The sequence below is a fragment of the Nipponia nippon genome, unplaced genomic scaffold (assembly GCF_047370975.1).
Source record: "Nipponia nippon isolate SJK-2023a ecotype South Korea unplaced genomic scaffold, ASM4737097v1 scaffold_7, whole genome shotgun sequence".
Lineage (NCBI taxonomy): Eukaryota > Metazoa > Chordata > Aves > Pelecaniformes > Threskiornithidae > Nipponia > Nipponia nippon.
The window spans coordinates 27,598,161-27,617,879 of NW_028262391.1; the positions used below are offsets into that span (position 1 = coordinate 27,598,161).

The following is a 19,719-nucleotide window of genomic DNA, read 5'->3' on the forward strand; positions in this document are numbered from 1 at the left end:
CCTGTGTTGGTGCAGGATTTAGTCCTCTGCCAGGGGCAGGTCTTTGCATTTGTCCATGTTGAATTTTGAGTGTACTGTTAGCCCAGTCCTCCAGACTGTCAACAGCAGTCTTGCCCTTGATGTCATTAAGCGGTCTCCCTGCCAATTTGATGTTATCTGCACACTTGACAGGAGCACACTCTCTCACCCCCTCCAGCTATCTGATAAAGATAGGAAACTGGATACGTTCCAGTTAGACTACTGTTTTACTCCTTCATTGCAAGCCTCCAGGTAGAGGATGATCCATTAACCACTATGCTCTGAGCCCAACAGTTCAACCACTTGTCCACCCATCTAGTTATCTACCTATCCAGATCAGAACTTCCCAATTTGAATGCAAGAATATTCTGGGACACTGTTGAAAACCTTGCTAAAGTCAAGATAAATGGCATCTATTGCTCTTCCCTCATCCACAAATTCAGTCATTTTGCTACAGTTTTTTGGGTGACTTGACAAAATGTATATGTTTGGATACACAATCAAATCCTGCCTTCATAATTTATACTGCAGCAACAAAAAGGAATAAATAAGGTTCTTCTACGAAAAAATAACCAAAAAGAAAGAAGCCACTTAATGTCTAATATCCTTGAGGAGAAATGCAAGCACCTTGGAAAGTCTAATCTATGCAATTAAATTTATAACATTATTTGATAATAAAAGTCGGGGACTTAGTAATTGAGGTGTTGACTTTGCAAACATTGTATTTCACTTTCCCTCCTCCTCCACATTACTCGCATATCCATGTTGCTAACCCATCCACTTTCCTCACGTGAATTATCTGTTTCTTACAGGAGGTGCAGCTCTGGCATTTTTCCCTCACTCTTCCATCAGCTAACATGATTTTTATTTCCTCCACAGGTACCACCTACCTTTACTCTCAGGTGTGAAACAGATCAAAATATTTAGTTAAATTCCTCAACTGATACTTAGCTTTGATGTTTTTTGTTTCTGTTATAGACCTAAAGAAAGGCTTTTCTGCCCAAAGGCTCTTCTGGTTTTTGTGTTTTTTTGTTTTTGTGTTTTTTTTCCCCCTAACTAAAATATTACGGTCTAATAAGATTTGATCTCTCCCTGCACATGCTGATTTGCTTATGTCCTTAGGCCATCACAGTTACAGTGACACATCTGCCATAAACATATTGACCTCTTTTGGAAAGAGAGTTTACTCTTCTGTGCTGTTTTGTCTAGCTGCATGGTTCTATTGCAGAGCTGCACACAATGTACTCCATCAAATATATGTATGTATTTTAAATAGGTTTCTGCTGTAGTGTTATAGAATGGACTTGGCCTTTTATCAGAAAGATAGACTACTGCTAGAGGATTTTCCAGACTTTTTTCCAAAGACATTCTTCTGCAGATTTGAGACTTTTGTAAGGAGATGGTCCTCATTTGACAATTTTCCATTTGTAGCAAATACCTCTTCAGTTCGTAGAGAACCTTAATGTTTTGGGGAACCTTCCCTTCCTGAAAACGCTGCTTTCCAAGTTGCCCCTCCACTTCTATAAGAGACTGTTCTAATGAGTACTTGACTGAGTAAACCAGACAGTCAACTTGCAAAGAAATTAAGTGCATTGGTCCTTCAAAATAACTCTCGGAATCCAACCTGATTGTCCTGAATTCACTGACCCTTGCTGTGAATTTAGCAGGAGTTGCACCATGTCCTGTTCTAGCATTGACAATGGCTGGGGCTGACCTCCCGCTTGCTCATGTCGGCTTCTAAGCACTGAGTCTTGTAGACCAAATGCCTGTGGAACGACTGGCCAGGGGGTGAATCTGTCCAGTCAGTGGGATATTTTGGCGCATGTATTTATGCGATACTGTATGCGAGCATACCATCTGGATATATATTTAGTGAATCGTGTGGGGTGTATTTAAGGAGTGACCTATGGTTGAAGTTGCTGAGTAACATTGGCCAAAAATGCCTTTTCTGTCTGTTGCATTATTGAAATACATGGGTATGGATACTCTCTCTTGTTCTGGGTAGGGGATTTGAAAGCCCAAGGGCTTATGATGCAATGTAGCTTTCACATTAGTGAGCTCAGGCTCAGATCAGTTCTTTATCTATCCTTTTTTGTCTCCTCTCTTGGATCAATGCTCTCTGTTCAAAGTTGTTGGCATGCTTTATTTTAACCTACCTGGCCTTACCTTCCTGGGAGCTCAGAATAGCTTGGCTTAAACCTCAGCTGTTAGAGGTTGAGGAAGTGAGGGAGATCCCTGGCTATATTTCAGCTTTGAAGTAGGAGTAGAGAGATTAGCCTCTTTGACTCAGAGGACAAGAAGAAACATTGGTCTTTCTGTTCCAGAGGTGGCAATTTTGAGATCTCTGCTGGGGTGTCTCTTGTCTCATACTCAGGGCCGCAGCATGCCTTTCTCCAGCTCCTCTCCACAGATTCTTCTATTAAGGCAAGATGGAACAAGGCACTTCTGATCCTCTTGTCCCTAGCGCATACTGTATGGTGTTGCTTTCAGGTCCTTTTGTATTGTTTGATATGGAGGAGACAGACCATAATACCTTATTTTTGCATTCATATGTGAAATTTTAACTTTGCAGCAGACTCTCAGCCTTATTTAGTCTTGGTAGTAGCATGGATGTTAGATACTGCAGGAGACTGAGTTTTCCTTCTAGTTCCAAATCATATACATCCTGATTAACAGTAGAAAGGAATCCTCTTGGAAGAATTTCTTTTCATAGTAGTTGAGCTTTGCGGTTTGGTGTGACTTACATCAGTGTACTGTTCCAGCTTGCTTGCCTGATATTTTAGGTCTGTCTCTTAAAACTGAAGTGAATAAGTCTTTCTGTATTTCTGTGGAAATGCAGTGCACATACAGCCAGTATGTGAAGACTTCTCTGTCCCGCAACTTGTAGCTTCCTGGTGGAGAAATCCTGGTGACCTTAGTAAGCTTTTGATGGGATGGTCCTTGTATTTTTGGCAATCTAATCTATTCTTCATTTTTCTGTGGAAATAGCCTTTTTTTTGGTAGCAGTTGCCTCAGCTAGAAGAATAGAAGTGATTCAAGCATTTATAGCAGACCCTTTTGATTCTTTAAGATCACTTTTAGAATTCTTGCTGGGTTTTTAAATAAGGGTGGAAAAAAAGCAACACCTCCCCCCCCCCCCCCCCACTGCCTCTGGGGTTTTTTTGTTGCAAACCGCATGTGCTACAGCTGAAGCAGCTCTGTATACACTGGATATTAGGGGGCCTGTATCTATCTTTATTTGCAGGATGAGGCTTTTCACAGGGAGCACCTTGTTTGTTTCTATGACGAAAAAAGTCCAAAGGACTGACTTTGAATCCAAGAACTTCTCCCTATGTAACCATGATGATGTTACAAAGCGTGTGGTAGCCTTCTTTTTTTAATCAGGATTCATTCAGAAAGAGCTCGGACATTACTACTCTTCCGCTTAACATGAGGTTATAATACAGAGGTCTCTCAAGATGATGATGCCTTTGAGAGACAAGTTCTTTGGTCTTACTTAAGTAGAAGGTTAAAAAGCTTCTTCCAGCTATCTTGAGAAAAGTGGTATTGCTTTAAATTACTTACGGTATGAATGCATATAGAGGCCATCATTTAAGGCGGTGGGTTAGGTGGAGTTACTGACCTGTAACACTTTTACTAACTTTATTTCTTTGTGAAGTGCATCAGATCAACTTGGCGAATGTTAATGGAAAATGTCAAGCCACTTTTAACTTTTTTTTTTTTTGGTAGTGTGTGAATTAACTTTTACTGTATTACTTGATTTTACAAATGTGGGTCACTTTTTTCTTCACAATAATTTTGAAGACATGAAAGGAAAAGTGTTATCTAGCTAATTTACTACAAAATTCTAAATTGTCATAATTTTAGTTTAATTAGAGTCAGGGTAAGTGTTTTGTTTCCTGTTTGCCTTTAGTTTAAGCCATAAAGCAACAGGTAAACTGTGTGGTCAACAATATGGCCATTTTAGAGTTGCTTCTGTGGCACATTCTGGAACTGCTGAATTTTGTAATGCTGGTGTGTATAAATCCTCAGCTTTAGTTGTTGTCAGTTGAATCTACTGCACAGATCTGAAAAATCATTAGTAACTTCTGTTTTCATTTGGCAACTCAGTCCATTTTGACACCACCACCAGTCCAACTGTCTGTCCTGGGTCTCAGAGTGAAAGCACAGATTTAACTGCTGCAGGCTCACAGCTCCAAGTAGCACCTTTCTTGGTGTGTGATTTAAAAAGAAACTTTATTCAAGGGGACTCAGTACTATATCTGGTGTTAATTCAGGTCCAGGATATTGAGATATTTACTTGGGCTTGAAGAATCTGGCTTTGTCCGGTAATTCTGTCAAAAGTACATCTGTTGGTTATTTCTGTACCTCTTCTGAGAGCTCACTGGTGTTCTCACCCTTCTAATTCAAACTATGAGTCTTGGTCAAAGCACCCCCCTTTCCCCAGGATACCTGACAAAAGTGGAGTTCAAATTGAGCATTTACATGTCTTGTGATTACTCATTGTGAGTGCCTGCACACTGGTCCATAGTACTCGTGCCAATCTAGGTGGCTTCTCTCATTGCTTTCCAGTAACAAGGTATCTTTGGATGTGTGCATTTCATGTCCATCTCCTACTTGCTTTCCCTCCATCCTTGCAGTGTTTAATGTCTCCCTTTGAATTACATGTTGAGAAAAACTGAGTATAGAGGGGGCTTGCATTAGCTTCTGTGGAGGGCATCAACTTGCATTCCTGCTTTCATTTAGCAGTACTTGTACCTAGTTGAAGTGCCTATGGCTTACTGTCACCCAGATTGAATAAGCATATGGATTATATATCTCAAAAGAGTCAATTTACTCCTAATTGTTTGCCATTTTATTAAATAGTGATCTGTCTCTGGAGCTCGGTAGAGCTCCAACATTTCATGTATTGATAGTTTTCTTGATGATAAAGGCAGCTTTGCACATGTTTAAAAATTCATTGAGGGAGAACGCATATTCTTTTGATCATAAGTGCAGATGTTATCCAAAAAACTTTTCACAGAGATTGTACCATTATTTTAAGCTTTCAAGCTTGCATTTGTCTGCAAGTCCTTAATTGAATATTTGCAAGAGGCAGTTGCAGTTGCACTCTACCTTGCCCTTTTCTTTAGCTCTCTGGCCCCACCAGCAGTGATCCCTTTTAAAGTAAGGGGAAAGCTAGACTGCCAATTTGTCTTCTACCAGCTCTCTTCCAGAAATTAGATCCCTTTTCTCTGCAGGAAAATTCTTAATGTGTCTGCAATTGGAAGATGCAACCAAAAATGTTGACTTCATGTTCTTTACTAAAAGCTTTAACAGAAACTGGCTGACAGTATACTCAAGTAAGTGATACCATGAGCATATTGTCCTAAGTGTAATCTTCAAGTTGCTTGCGTGTTTTCTTTAACATAATTCTTCAAAATAGCTTTGTTGTTCTGTGGAAAATGGTAGCTTTTGCTTTTGTCTGCCTCACAGTAGGGAGAAAGAATAGAATATGGAAGTAAGATCATAGCAGGAATCTTACGTTATTTTCCCAGAAACTTTTTTTTTTTTTTTTTGCATAAAGTAACAAATTCAGAGCAAACTGTTCACTAGGTGACTTCTTACAAGTGGGATCTATACCACCTGATTGTAAGCATGAAGAATCTAGAGAAAATTTACATTAAATAATTTAGATTCACAGGGAAAATGTTTTAACTCCATAAAATTTTGAAGCAAGGGGCTATTATGATGATCTGCTAAATCTGGCTGTATAAATTCAGTGATTTAATTTGAGTTGAAGAGATGACTCTTTATGTACACAGTTTCTTAGGAAAGTTGTGTAAAAATGAAAATACAGAAAATGAATGTTAACATGACAAGTGTATTTTTAATAACTTATTGTCTTCCAAAGATCATTACTTATTCTAAAAGTTTATTTTGTGTGCCAACATAAAACACTTTTGCTGTCCTGTCTGTAATTTGCTACCATTTATCTAGTTTTAGTCATGTTGTCGACTGTCTGTGTTGAATAAGACTAATATGGGTATTGATGTGAACTGGTACTCCCAACGATGGAAATTCACCACTACTTACCTTGACATGACAGTGGCTTTTAAGTTGTTCCTCAACAACTACTGATAAATAAAAATACATGTACCTGGCTGGATAAAGCCCTAAGGAACGTGGTTGAATTTCATAGCTGACCCTGCTTTGAGCAGGAGGTCAGGCTGGAGACCTCCTGAGATCTCTTCTAGCCTGGCTTATTCTGTGATACTTGTGTGTATATACATGTGTGAGTGTATAAATGTGTGTGTAACATTTATGTATAATTTATAAAGATACATTGAGTGATTTCAGATATAGCTATAATAAATTTTCATTCTGCTGGTTTTCTTTGCCCAGTCTGCCACTAAGAAACCTCGGAAGTCTCCAGCAGACAAGGGCCGTTCTGAATCTGGAGCTAGAGGAGCAAGTCGTGGAAGAGCTAATGGCCATCCTCAGCAGAATGGAGAAGGGGACCCTGTCACTTTGTTTGAGGTGGTTAAGCTGGGGAAGAGTGCTATGCAGGTAAAATAACTAATTGTGTTATCCCTTCACAATTCAGTATATCCTGACTATAGAAGTTCAGTCTAAGCTATGCTTTTGTAAACAATTGTATATTTTCATAACCTGTATTGGTCCAATGGACTGTCTGTGTATGATAAAGTAAGGGACAGAACGTGCTTTGATTGAGTTGAGGACTGTCATATATACTTCTGAAAGACAAGAGACAGATCAGAAAGTAATGTATTTAAAATTCTCCATTATTTTGTTCATTACTTCCAAATTGAAAATACATGTTGGTATTAAGCAGTCTATTAAAGAATATCTTGTAGTAAGTATGAGGAAAAAGTATATGATATTAGTGATGGATCCAAGGCTTTTTTGTTTGCTTGTTTGGTTTTTGTTGTTTGTTTGGTTTTTTTTCCCCAAAAATACCTGCTGACACAAGCAGGTTTGAGTACTTTGCACTGCAGCTTGCATTCTTCTTGCTGTCCCCACCAGAGCAGCAGATGAAGGATAAACTAGTAGCCTAGACTTCCTCTGTGTCTGAGGGACAAAGATGGACACATCCTGAAGGCAAATTTTTCATTGTAAAATAAGTATCTAAGATAGGTGTAGTGAATCACCTCTGTAAGCATTTCTTACTCCTTTATATTTTGATCAATTTCAGAGGTCTTAGAGGATTTATTGGGCCGGATGAGTCCCACCTCAAGAACCTCTATAGATGATTGTTTTTGATAGTACTTGTATGCTTTTAGTAAGCTACTGTGCTTCAGGTATTGGTTTAGTCACTCAAAGGAGAAACAACAGGCCCAAAACACTGTTCATCTGGTGCAGTGCAAAGCCAACAGTTGTTCCTACTGAAGGACTGTTTAAGCAAACCTCCTTTACTTTGCATTTCAACAAAACAGGACTCATGCAATATCAGTTAGTTTGTTTTGACTTCGTGGTGCTAACTAACATGAGAAAATTACAAATTAGGAAAATTAGCGGCCAAGTCCCATTTTCCGTATTACTTTTAGTGTAGCTAAAGGCTAAGTCTAACTCCCAAAGGAATCTAGTCTCCCAAATGAGTGAAAGCTGTTGAAAATTTTCTCTGTCTCAAATCTGTGGAAGGTCTGAGATGTAATTTTAAAGAAGTAATTAACAGGAAGAAAATGAGAGTTTTGATTCTTCATAGTTGCTGTATTTACAGTTATTCAGGACTGACCCTTCTTTTCTAGTAGGTGAAGACAGAACAAATTTACTCCTAACAAAGCTACAGATTCCTTGTGCCTCTTCTTCCTACATGTTTTAAGTCAGGGCTTCCAACTTTGCTTGAGTTTCAACACTTCTTCAAATTTCGTTTTGGCAGGATTTGAGGAAACATCTGGAGTTTATTTTCTGGTTTTACTGTGGTACAGAACATACAGTATGCTTCATGTAGTATGTTTGTCTTAGTTATTGATATTTGCAGGAGCCAAATGAAAAGGAATGGGTGATTGTTTTGATATTTGATGACTCTGTGTGTGTGGAATTGACTTTGATGCATGTCATCTATTTCAAAAGAGATGCCATCAGAAATCTTCTGCAAATGAAATTCTAAAAAGAAATTGTCTACATGTTTGTATTAAGAAACCTTTGGAATTCAACTACAAAGGAATTGTTTTGAGAAATTTAGTATTTGTATATGAATATATAGATGGGTGTGTGTCTGTATATTTGTGTATATATACATGTGCACATATACATGTGCCCAGCCTACATATTTGAGGGCAAAGTAGACAGCACATTTTAAGCAGTGGAGAAATGATAAGCAAATAGTAAAGGAACAAGCGAGTTTATTTGAAGGCCTGGGATGCAAACAGCCATACATGACTTGAGCCGTATTTAGGAACACAAATCCTAATTTCAAGAGTATGTGTCACGTTTGCACCTTTGAAAATTTTACTATTGGTAAAAATATTCCAAAAAAGAAAGAAGGAAAGAAAGAAACCCTATAGTGGGAAACAGGACACAATTAAAATGTGATTTAATATTTTTTAACTTTCACTTCTGGACAATAATCCCATGTGAAACCAAGGTTCTATAAACGAAACTTATTAGCGTCTTTATACTTTTCTTTTTCCTTAACAGCATAGGGATTTTGATGTAACAACTAGGAAGGCTTGGCATTTTTGTTTTTCATAGTTCCGTTGCAGGTTTTTTGTGGCCATTTTCAGCAATTTTGTCAGTATTGCCAATTTTCAGAGTTGGCATTTTTGTTTTTCGTAGTTCCGTTGCAGGTTTTTTGTGGCCATTTTCAGCAATTTTGTCAGTATTGCCAATTTTCAGAGAAGTGCCATATATTTGCATTTGTCAGGACCTATTATTTCTCAATATTTAGTTCTTTCCCTGTAATATGAACCCACATTTTTCTATAGCGCTCTTAAGTTTGCTTCCAGCAATGAAAACTCAGAAAAATTCAATTAGTATATTCTGAGATTACATGGGAATTTTACTTCATGTGCTTTCATTTCTGATCTATCTGCTCCTGCTGTTTGCTCTCAGGATTTATTTTAGTTGTTAGATTTTTCTGGCTTCGTGTTGCCAGCTCATGGAAGTCTGTAGCTGAATTCAATTCTCACTTCTTTTAAGTTTGTCCTCTATTTTGGTTCTCATAGCAGGATTCATTTACTACACTTCAGGCTTATTGCTGTTTGGTTCTTCCAGGGAAACAAAGTTAGGTTAATATTTTGTATTTCAAGTATACATAACTTCAGAGCTGCTCTTTGCATATAAATCTTTGCCTCTATTATGAACTGCTAGTTGTGTTGGTGTTAAGTCTCATTTGAACTCTATAAATCAATTTGGTGCTCGCATTAACTTGGTATCAGATTGTTATCACTGTTTTTAAATTTGCTCTGTAACCTTTTGTACAGTTAGTCGCTTCAGAATTTTTTCTGTCTGCAACTCTCTGCGTATGGAGTGTGATATGACCTGCCGTTCATGTTTTCTGCGGGTACATTTTGTTAGTCCATTAAGACTGTTCATAGAGCTTTTTTAGGCTCTATGTTTTTTTTCTTAGGCAAACATGATACTCTTCTGGATTTTGTCATTTGTTGCCCCCCAATGTTTCTTTGGATACAGCTATATCCACTATATTTCCCCACTCTGAACCTCTGTAGGCAGAACGGACTATATCACCCTTTCTTATGCGCTAAACTGCCTGAGTTTACACTGACGGGAATGAAGGGCATGGGTGGACCTCCACGCCTCCAGCTGAGCTCCCAGTGCAGAGGGGGACTCGTAGCTTAAACCTTCATAGGCACTTCTGCATTGGTCTCTGACCCTGGCATTAAGCTGGCAGTGAAGTAAAGAACATGTGATGATCTCCCATTTTGTTTAGGCCTCAGTCTGAACATTTCTCATAATTATGATGAATTTAGCTGCAATGAAGTTTGTACTTCTGTGTTGGTCTAACCGAGCATAGAAGTGTTCTGCTTTCTTGAGTGCAAAGGGGATTTGTGCCCCCCCCGAACATCAGACAGAATCATCAGTAATTGTAAGAGGTGTTCAATACCAAAACATGAACAGATCTATGCCTCAATAACTCTTTAATACTATGTGCGTTACCAGTTACCCTTAATTGATGTTAGCGGTTCACTACAGATTAGATGCTGATTTTGAAAAAAATATTTGACCCCTCTGCTTATGGTCAGCTAATAAAAGTAATCTTGGTGTTAGTTAAACATGGTTCAGAGTAAATATGGCTGTATTATATGCCAACCGTCATTTTAGGATATGTATCGAAAGAGAGCTTTCTACTATGTTGAAAATGGAATTTTTTCATTGTGCCACCAGTTCTTTGTGTCTCCAGAAGTCAAGAATGTGTGTGGTTCCTCACTGTTGTCTGCACATCTTGGCACGTGTAGATTTGAGTCTTTGAGGTTTCCTCCCCGTTTGAGTAAAGCTGTATTTGTAGCACTGCTTACCCTGTCATGAGAAGACGTTTTCTTTGTTTCTTATGTTTCAGTTTCTCAGATTTTTGTCATCTTTGCACCTACTGGGCTCGTGTTGGCAAGTTGTGACTCTTGTTCACAGTACTACACTGGCTAGAAAGTTTGTGTATCAGAGCAGGAACATCATGAGACCATTTTTTCCCTTCAGTTGCCTATCTGAAAGGATTAAAATATTTCGTTAATATTAATTTAAAATATTTCTGAAATGTTAACAATATTTTCAATATTATTTTCAATATTATACTGATTTTCATTGTTTATCCATCTGTCTGCTGCAGACTGAGGTTAAAAATCAGTACATGCAAAAATAAAGGGTATGCATCCCTTGTAATTAAACGTTTGAGCTGTTGGAAATAATATGAAAGAGGTAAAGGAAACACTCTGACCGCTTTCAGCAGTGTTCTTTTTTTTTTTTTATTCTTTATGCATTAGCATCTTACTGGCATGGTCGCCAGTTCCTTTTATCATAATGTATCAGGTTTGGATGATGTTTAGTCATCATCATCTGTATCTGAAATTATTTTCTGATTGAAATTCCTAGTACCTCCAGTATCTTTTTCTATCACTTTGAGATTTGGTGATCTGTACAAGAAATGCAAGGTAGTCAGTTCTTCCAAAGACCCTTTATGTCTTTATGCATCTTGTTAATACAGCATATCCTATATAATTTTAATAATTTTTGTATTTTCATAGCACTTAGGGCAGAAATAGACCATTATGGTCTGTATACTACCTCCCAGGGCAGAAGTAGACCATTATGGTCTGTATACTACCTCCCTGCATGGCTCAGACCATGGAATTGCACCTATTCCTGTATTAAGCCAACAGCTTCTTTTACAGCCGTCATTTTTCTATAGTAATATTAGTTTCAGTTAATTAGAAGTTAGGGTGGGCCAACCTTAGCAACTGTAGAGGCAGAGCCAAAGTTTTGAATATCATCATTCCCCCTCAGGTTTTGCTGCGGTAGCTGCTCCCCTGCCCTTGCGGTCACAGGTACCTTGGCCATTGCAAGCTCCCACCAGGGAGCTGGGCTGGTGAATGTGGAGCCGGAGGTGACACTGGCCTTGGAGAAGGCATCTGGAGCCCCCCCAGAGAGTGAGGCTGCTCCTTGGAGTGGCTTCTCTCAGGGAGGGATGTTGATAGTAGAGCAAGCCCCAGTGACTGCACAGCTTTATCAGCTGGTTCCTAACGCATTCTGCATGGACTAAACTTTGCTTTGCTTACTTCTCTCAATTCCCTGGAATTTTATCTCACAGTTATTTTAATCACATAATCATTATGCAATATAGATGATTCCAGTCTTCCTCAGTCCTTCCAGTGGTTCTGGTTAGAAACAATTGTTACGTGCCTGCTTTAATCTTGCATAAACTGAGGCTGCTGTTGAACACATTGGTCCCACTTTCTCCCACACCTACAGCTGATGTTTTTTACACCTTTCTTGTGTGTTTTGTTGTCACACCAAGAAATAGATTTAATTAGAACCTGACACTTTGGTGGATTTTTTCAGCTGGATCAGCTCCTCTGGCAGTAGCTCAGACTTATTCTTGATTAGAATGACTGTATAACCATCCCCATATCTACCTTATTTAGGAGGAATTGTATTTTACCTATATGCTTTTACATATATACTTGAGCTTAAAAACATCAGAGCAGCTGTAACTGGATTGTTCCAAAAGTCCAATATCTTGTCTCTGATGATAGCAGTTAAGAAAGAGAATAAGAAGGCAAAAATATATTTTGGGAATTCTCCCTACCTCTGATTGTTTGCGGCTCAGGGTGAATGTGGCATCTGTGTTTTCAGAAGCCTTAATAGCTTTCTCTTTCCTGAGTTTGTCTCTTCTCCCTACTAGAAGCCCTCTTTGCTGGATAGTGTCTCTGTGTCTGTCTCAGCTGTTTCTGGGAGTGGAGGTCTTTGAAGATTAACAATATACAGACATGTGATATTAAGTATTATCCATGTTTTTTGTGTTAAAGGCATGTTTTAGTTTAATTGTCCTTTGTTGTATTTTAACAATGCTGTATTCTCCGACTTGAAAGATGGGTAATAACTTTGGGTTTCCCCAAACTGTCTTAGAAACTCCTTAGGAGTTTAAGTATGCATTCTCTAAAGTTTACAGGGTAAAATAACTGCAACTATTATTGGCATTTAAACTAATATTTAGTTTTCATATTGCTGGTTGGGTTTCTTCTGCAGCCTAATCTTGCTTTGCTTTTGGTTATATGCTACTGAATTAAAAGAAAACCAATCAAAACTAGGTATATGTTTTTATGCTTGCTATACTAGGAACAACTTAGCCACCAGATGAAGCCTTAATTAATTAGAAGGTGTCCCTTAATAGAAAATGAAGTTTTCTGCAGTCATCACACAAGGCTACTTTTCCCTTGTGATGTAATAAGATGTCGGGTGATGGTTTTGCTGTTAATGTGAACACCTGTGCCAGTAGTCCAGTGTGTGAAAACATTTATACCAGAAAATGCCTATTGTACTTAAAGCTGGAGAAGTCTTTTGCTCTCTAGAATGTCATCATTTTTTGAAGTATCTGGGGTGATCTGTGAACTCTTTACAAATTGTGCTGGCAGAGGAACTTGAATCGTGTTTTTTAATAAATCGATGGGTGTCTCTTACTGGAATAACTGGTTTTGTTTCTGCACTCCTCTGAGGATTTTTTTATTCTCGTGTTCAATGTTTATAAGTGGTTTTGATGCTTTGTAGCATCTCAGAACCATTCAGGCCCACAATTGGTCCAGCTTATACAGACAAAACCCCTTGGAAATTGCATAACATGTCAATTGTGAGAGATTAGCATCTACAAAAATTCTATACCATAGTAGAAAATCTGCTTGGTATGAGGCTGTTGAACAGTCCACCCATCATTTCCGAGGACTCAGGTGAGGAAATGCACCTCTGAGGAGCGCAGATCTGCTGTGACAAGAGTGCTTGTCCTCAGTAGTTCCTGTGATTTTAATCCATTTGAAAGAAGAATTTTTCCAGTACCTTTTATGCCCATAAGTGTAATGCCAGTTAAACTGTGCTGTTCTAATACTCTCATAAGAGGACTAAATATTTTTATCTTTCAGTAGTGTGTTTTTCTCCCAGTGGTACTGTATAATGTGTGATTTCCTCACATAATGATATTTAATGCCCATTCTACTACATAGAAATATGTATTTATATGAAATACCAAACATAGATATCTCTGTATGGATAGTATGAATTCCTTGTTTTTATTGGGAATAAATACTTCTAGGATTGTATTCCTTCCCCCTATGTGCTTCAAGAAAAAAAAAGATTATATAGGTAGGCACTGCATAAAGCAGGTTTTCCCATCTTTGCTTATGATGAAAAAACAAGAAACAGGTACTGTTACGTTAAAGTAAGACTTTTTTAAAAAGAATCATTTGGGCTTTTCAGAAAGTGCTTGCTAGGTGTCAGAAAAGTGTGAACTCTTCCATAATTTAAAATGACCATCTTTAGAGGAAAAAGAATAAACGGCAGCTTCTCAATCTACAGTTCTTTTTTATTAACCTTATATTAGGTTTTTCAGTGGATATGTTAGACTTACTGCCTGCAATTTGGAATGCAATCAAACAGTCGTCTTGATGTCTAATGCACAATCTTAAATTGCACATACTTTCACATTCACATGTTAGCAAACCTTCTCCCCAGAACTGTCTGTGTAATTACTTCAGTCTTCACAAATTTGACGTTAAAAGATTTTAATTCTTTTTAAAAAACCTGCACAGATTCACTTAAAAAAACTTTTATGCAGAGGATTATAAGTCTTTCTCTACTTCCCTTTCTTTCCCTGTGTTCTTATTTTCAGTGTACTCTAAGTTCTTCTCACTGTCTGTTAAAGAATATTTTCTAGCTTTTATCTTCTCTTCAGGATGCTCTTTATACAGATAATTGAAATCTTTAATTTCACTGTGCATTCTTTTTTTGTTTTAATAAGCTTTGAATTTCATTTGAGTAACTTTGTTTTTGGCAGAAGTTGTTAGCATAAACTTTGATTTTGGGTTTTTTTCCTACCTTTAATGTAAACGAACTGCACACCCATTCTGGAGTCATTTTTTGTTCTGTCATATTCACTGTAAATGAAGCATGTCCACGATCAGCTGTATGAAATGACAAATTATTTAAATGGTCTTCTATGCTTGATTTGCCTTGGTTTACAGTTGACTCAGATCTTACACTTGAACATGCACGTCGTATATAGTGTCATTTGTTTTCACTTTGTGTTAGCAGCGCTGCTGCCAGATTGTTACTTAATTTAAATTACGAAATAACTTTTTTTGAAATCAACTTTCATTAATATTTAGTGGAACTGTGCTAATTTACATGAGCTGGCAAGGTATCATCTGTAGTTAGTCCCTCTGGTTCCTCCCGCACTTAATGCTCCTAAATGTAGTAATGTTCTTGCACTGAAGGAATATGAAATGGATTCATACCTTTAAAGCCTCCAGGAGGTAATAAGGTTAATTATTTCATTCATTGCATCAGACTTTTGCTTTTACTGGCAATCCAAGCTGCTGTTTCTCTTCAGTACTATAAAATGTTCCTATTTATCTTTTAGCAGACTTTGAGGTGTGAAGGTCAATATATCTGCAAGTGTCCATGATTGATTTTAAGTTGTTTACTCAGACTATGGATATATTCTTCTACTTGCTTGACTTTCTTTAAACCTCTTATTTCTGTAGGGTTGCCTATTTGGCATATTCTTCAAATTATGCTGCATGGAAGCTCATAAAACAGAGTCACTAGAGAGTTAATTTCTGTGAGATTCTCTTGAAAGCTGTTACAGGCTTTTGAAAATCTCTGTACTGACTATGTATTTGTACTATACATCATCTGCCATTTGCAGAAGACTCCGATTTTTCACTCAGTTCTCATAAGAACAGAAGCATTTTCAGATTTTAAAAAAAAAATGTGCTTAAGAGTCTCATTTTTGTAACATGTACTTGTATGGGCTTGTTACACTGACTGACCCAGAAACGTGGTGCATCTATGTGTGTATATATATGTGTGTGTGTATATATATGTACGTATATAGGTATATCTGTCTATGTCTGTATATATATGTGTCGTGGTTTGACCCCAGCCAGCAACTAAGCACCACACAGCCACTCGCTCATTCCCCACCAGTGGGATGGGGGAGAGAATCAGAAGGGTAAAAAGGGAGAAAACTCGTGGGTTGAGATAAGAACAGTTTAATAATTGAAGTAAAATAAAATAGAACAGTTTAATAGGTAAAGCAAAAACCGTGCACGCAAACAAAGCAAAACAAGGAATTCATTCACTACTTCCCATGGTTCAGCCATCCCCAGGAAAGCAGGGCTCCATCATGCGTAATGGTTACTTGGGAAGACAAACGCCATCATGCCCAATGTCCCCCCCACTTCCTTCTTCTTCCCCCAGCTTATATACTGAACATGACGTCATATGGTATGGAATAACCCTTTGGCCAGTCTGGGTTCAGCACCCCCCCCGGCTGTGCCCCCTCCCAGCTTCTTGTGCACCCGGCAGAGCAGGGGAAGCTGAAAGGTCCTTGACCAGTGTGAGCGCCGCTTAGCACATATTTAGCAACAGCTTAGCACTACTTAGCAAGAACCAAAGCATCAGGGTATCATCGACATTGTTCTCATCCTAAACCCAAAACACAGCCCCATACTGGCTACCAAGACTTAACTCTAAAGTTAACTCTAAAAAAAACTCTATCCCAGCTGAAATCAGGACAATATGTATAGCTGTTTTCTGACGGCAGGGAGTGAAAGGGGATCATGTGGGTGTTACTGGAGTAATCTTGAGGTTTTATCTACATAACTGAGCTAGATAATTTTTTACTTTGCCTAAAATTTAGTTCCAATACTCCTTGCCTCACTCCAATCTGGTAATGAAGATGAGAAGCTAAAGAGTTTTTTGTGCCATTTCTCATTTGTCGTGCTTCAGAACCTTGCTCTCAGGGCAGCCGTTTTCTTGTGCACGTGCATTGAATTTGGTGAGTCCCAAAAGCATGGATTTCCAGCACCTGGGCAGAGCGCTGCAGCACATGTACTTGTGCTTCCCAGGAATGCTGGATTTATCATGTGCTTCATGCACAGCATGTAAGTGCACACTTCCATATGGTAAATCCATGCTCTCCATTGCATCTGAAGGTAAAAACATCTGGAAGCGGATGGGTACCACCAGAACAACTCATACAATCTATTCCTACCATCTTTCATAAGTGTTTTGCAGCAGTAGGCAATAAGACTCTTGTGGGGATGAATTCTTCTGGTAGATGGACCCCACTTGTAGCTGCCTCCTTTCCAAAGAGCTGTCTGGTCCTTCCCTTCTCCTGTTACTGCATGTGCTTTCACTGCAATATCAATTCTGTGTTTGGGACAGATGACAGGGAGGGAGCCAGGGCAGAGTATCTCTGGGCAAGGTGGTGACCAAACGTGGGTTGTTGCCCTGAGTTTGCTCTTTGCTTGTGTCTGAGCAGCTCTTGGAAACAGGGTGACTGGATGGAGGCTGCTAACAATATAAAATCATCTTGGAGGGTTTGCTGTAACCTGTGGACTGTTGGTTAGAAATCCTTGTTTTTAATAGGAGTCTTTTTCTCTATGCATGTTTATACAAAATAATTCCTTTCCTGGCAATGACTGCTTGTTGCGCCATTTGCTAACTGTTGCCTGTTGTTTGATTTCTTTTTCACTTGTATTCAACCCTTTTCCTGGTATTTGGTTTACTGGTGGTTTTTCTTGGTTCAGTTGATACTTGTCTCTATTTTAGGTCCGATGTGTATCATTTTTATTTTTTCATCCTAGTGTTTTTAGTTTTTGTAGCTCTCTTCTGTTACATCAAAAGTCAACAGTTTGATTAAGTTCCAACTGTTGTAGCATATGTAGTCTGGCTTCATTATCTCCTGTTGCCTTAAACTGTAATGTCTAAAAAAATTTACCAACAAGCATGCCAAATGTGCATGAGGGGTTGAATGATGTAGATCTGTGGGTGTTATTTTGATACACTGAAAATACCCCTCTCATTTTAAGGGGTTAGTGAATATAATTGTGTCTGTACTGATGCTGACAGGTCAGGTGCCTATATGTGACTTGTCACCCTGAGCTCCTCAGCCAGTCAGTGGAGATCTACTTAGTGGAATCAAGCATTTTTAAGCAGGAGCCATCTCATCTCACCGTGCATACCTGCTCTAGACAGTTAGATTATGCTGACAGCTCCCCTGAAGAGTAACTATATATGTGTATGCATGTGCACACACGCACACTATGTTGAGTATAAAGGGAGTGACTACCTTGTATGACTACATGGGCTGTGCATGTAAAGTTAGGTAAGATGAATCCTACCCATACATTCAAAATTTTAGTTAAAGCTTTGTCAGTCCTCTGCTAGGTCCAGACGACACAGGAGGCAGTCTTTGCCTGCTATCCCTGCTCAAAACCTTCATTCTGATTTTGCTGCTTTCTTTATCTACTGCTGCCACTAAAGACTCTGCATTGCCTCAAGTCTGGTCTGTGAGTCTTGAGATCAGCTGCTTGTCTTTATTTTTCTGTGAATTGCATTATGGTTCTGGGTTGAAAATACAAGTACTATACTAGATAGGACAGAGTGGGCCCTTAGTGCCCAAGGACATAGCAAGTGCCTCAGTTCTTTTTGTATGAGGAGACAAAAAATACCAGAAGGGAGATGAGCTTCACTGATGCTACGGTTTTGAGGCAGTGCTGCAAAAATCAGTTAAATAATTGTTTAAAAGAGGCAGAAGCAAAATTGAAAGATATTCCTCCAAGTCTTTCCTCTCCACGCCCCCCCCCCCCTTTTTTTTTTAATCTAGATGGGTTCACTGGCCATATTTATAGCACAGTCCAGAAACTGTTGCAGTGGTATAGCTGTAGGGGCAGTATGTTGTAGCAAGAAACAGGAGTAAGACTGAATGTGGAAAGGAGTCTCTCAATCCAGCCTTGCTTCTACAGGGAATGTTTTATGGGAAACTAGGCTGTGGACAGTGCACAGATACTGGTGAACTAGTTATTAACACTCAGGAAAAGCATCTGAGATTTCTCAGGCTCAAAGAAGAATGTAGTAGACTTCAGAGACTGTTAAGAGCTGTGTGACAAGAGTGAGCAAAAATAAAGATATGGAAGTATTTCTGTGCAAACCACATGGCACAGAATAGGATTCTTCTGCCTGAAAAGAGGTGACCAGATGGAGGCATGGAAAATACAAATAGGGGGCTGAGCTTTGTTTTCTCTTCTTCCGTAAGAATTAGGTGACATCAAATAGACCTAGCTATTGGGAAGTTTAAAACAAAACAATTATTCTTTTTTTGCAGTGAATAATTAATCCTTGAGAGATATTGCTGCAAGATGATGTAGGTATAAAACTTTCTGGTTCAGACAGACACATTGATGAGAGAAGAAATATGCTAGTTTCTTAAGCGTCTGGGAGAGTAACTCGGAAGTATCAGTATATTCTTGCCCTATTCTTACGCTTTTACTTATATGTATAAGCCCTTTTGGGCAGGTGAACCTGTGGTCTGATCCAGCACAGTTGCTATTTTCTTTAGTGGAAAAAAAAAAGCTGCTGGAAATTGCATGTTATTCTGATATCTATGCTAATATAGCTGTTCAAACAAATGTTTTAAGTTGGTAGTACACCAGCAGTCTGGTCATTAAGCTTTGTCAATATTTGTTTTAGTAAATAATTTTTACATTTGGCTACATTTGGTTTTATGTGCCCTGGAGAATTCTGCTGATTGATTGAAATGATTGATACTTACAGGAACAAGTCTAAATTAATGATGAAATAACAGTGAAGCATTCTAGATAACTGGTTTTGTGCTGCTGCTTCATGCTTCCTCAACTTTGTGAAGATTAATTTGGGGCCAAGACTTCCTTTTTAATTTCTTCTAAGTAGCAGATGGACCTCTTCGTGAGATTGCTTCTCCTACTGTGCTTGCATGTGTGTATGTATTGGTAAACAAAACCTCTAAAAACTTAGTTTTCTGGCAAATTAAATGTTTAGAGATTCATGCTGGTTGTTGAATAATGTGATAATACAGGATAGTCTCATCCTGTTTTGGGTTAAGAACAAGTATAGTGACTTGTGGTAAACATGGAGTGTTTTGGCTCAGTTCACAGAGTTGTGTATGTCTGTAGTACATAATAACTGTTTTCTTGCTGCTTCCCTTTTCTCATACAC

General features: G+C 38.5%; 1 protein-coding gene across 9 annotated transcripts in view; it reads left to right on the forward strand.

Moving 5' to 3' along the window:
* STAG1 (STAG1 cohesin complex component) overlaps nucleotides 1-19,719 on the forward strand; it is a 205,442-nt gene that overhangs the window by 55,642 nt on the left and 130,081 nt on the right. For 5 of the 9 annotated variants that reach the window (XM_087740483.1, XM_087740482.1, XM_087740488.1 and 2 more), the window contains exon 4: nucleotides 6,388-6,567. In XM_087740483.1, coding sequence (XP_087596609.1) covers nucleotides 6,388-6,567 — 180 coding nt within the window. Of the gene's footprint in view, nucleotides 1-897; nucleotides 921-5,258; nucleotides 5,361-6,387; nucleotides 6,568-19,719 lie in introns of all 9 variants that reach the window. The other 4 variants (XM_087740489.1, XM_087740486.1, XM_087740490.1 and 1 more) reach the window with 3 other exon arrangements.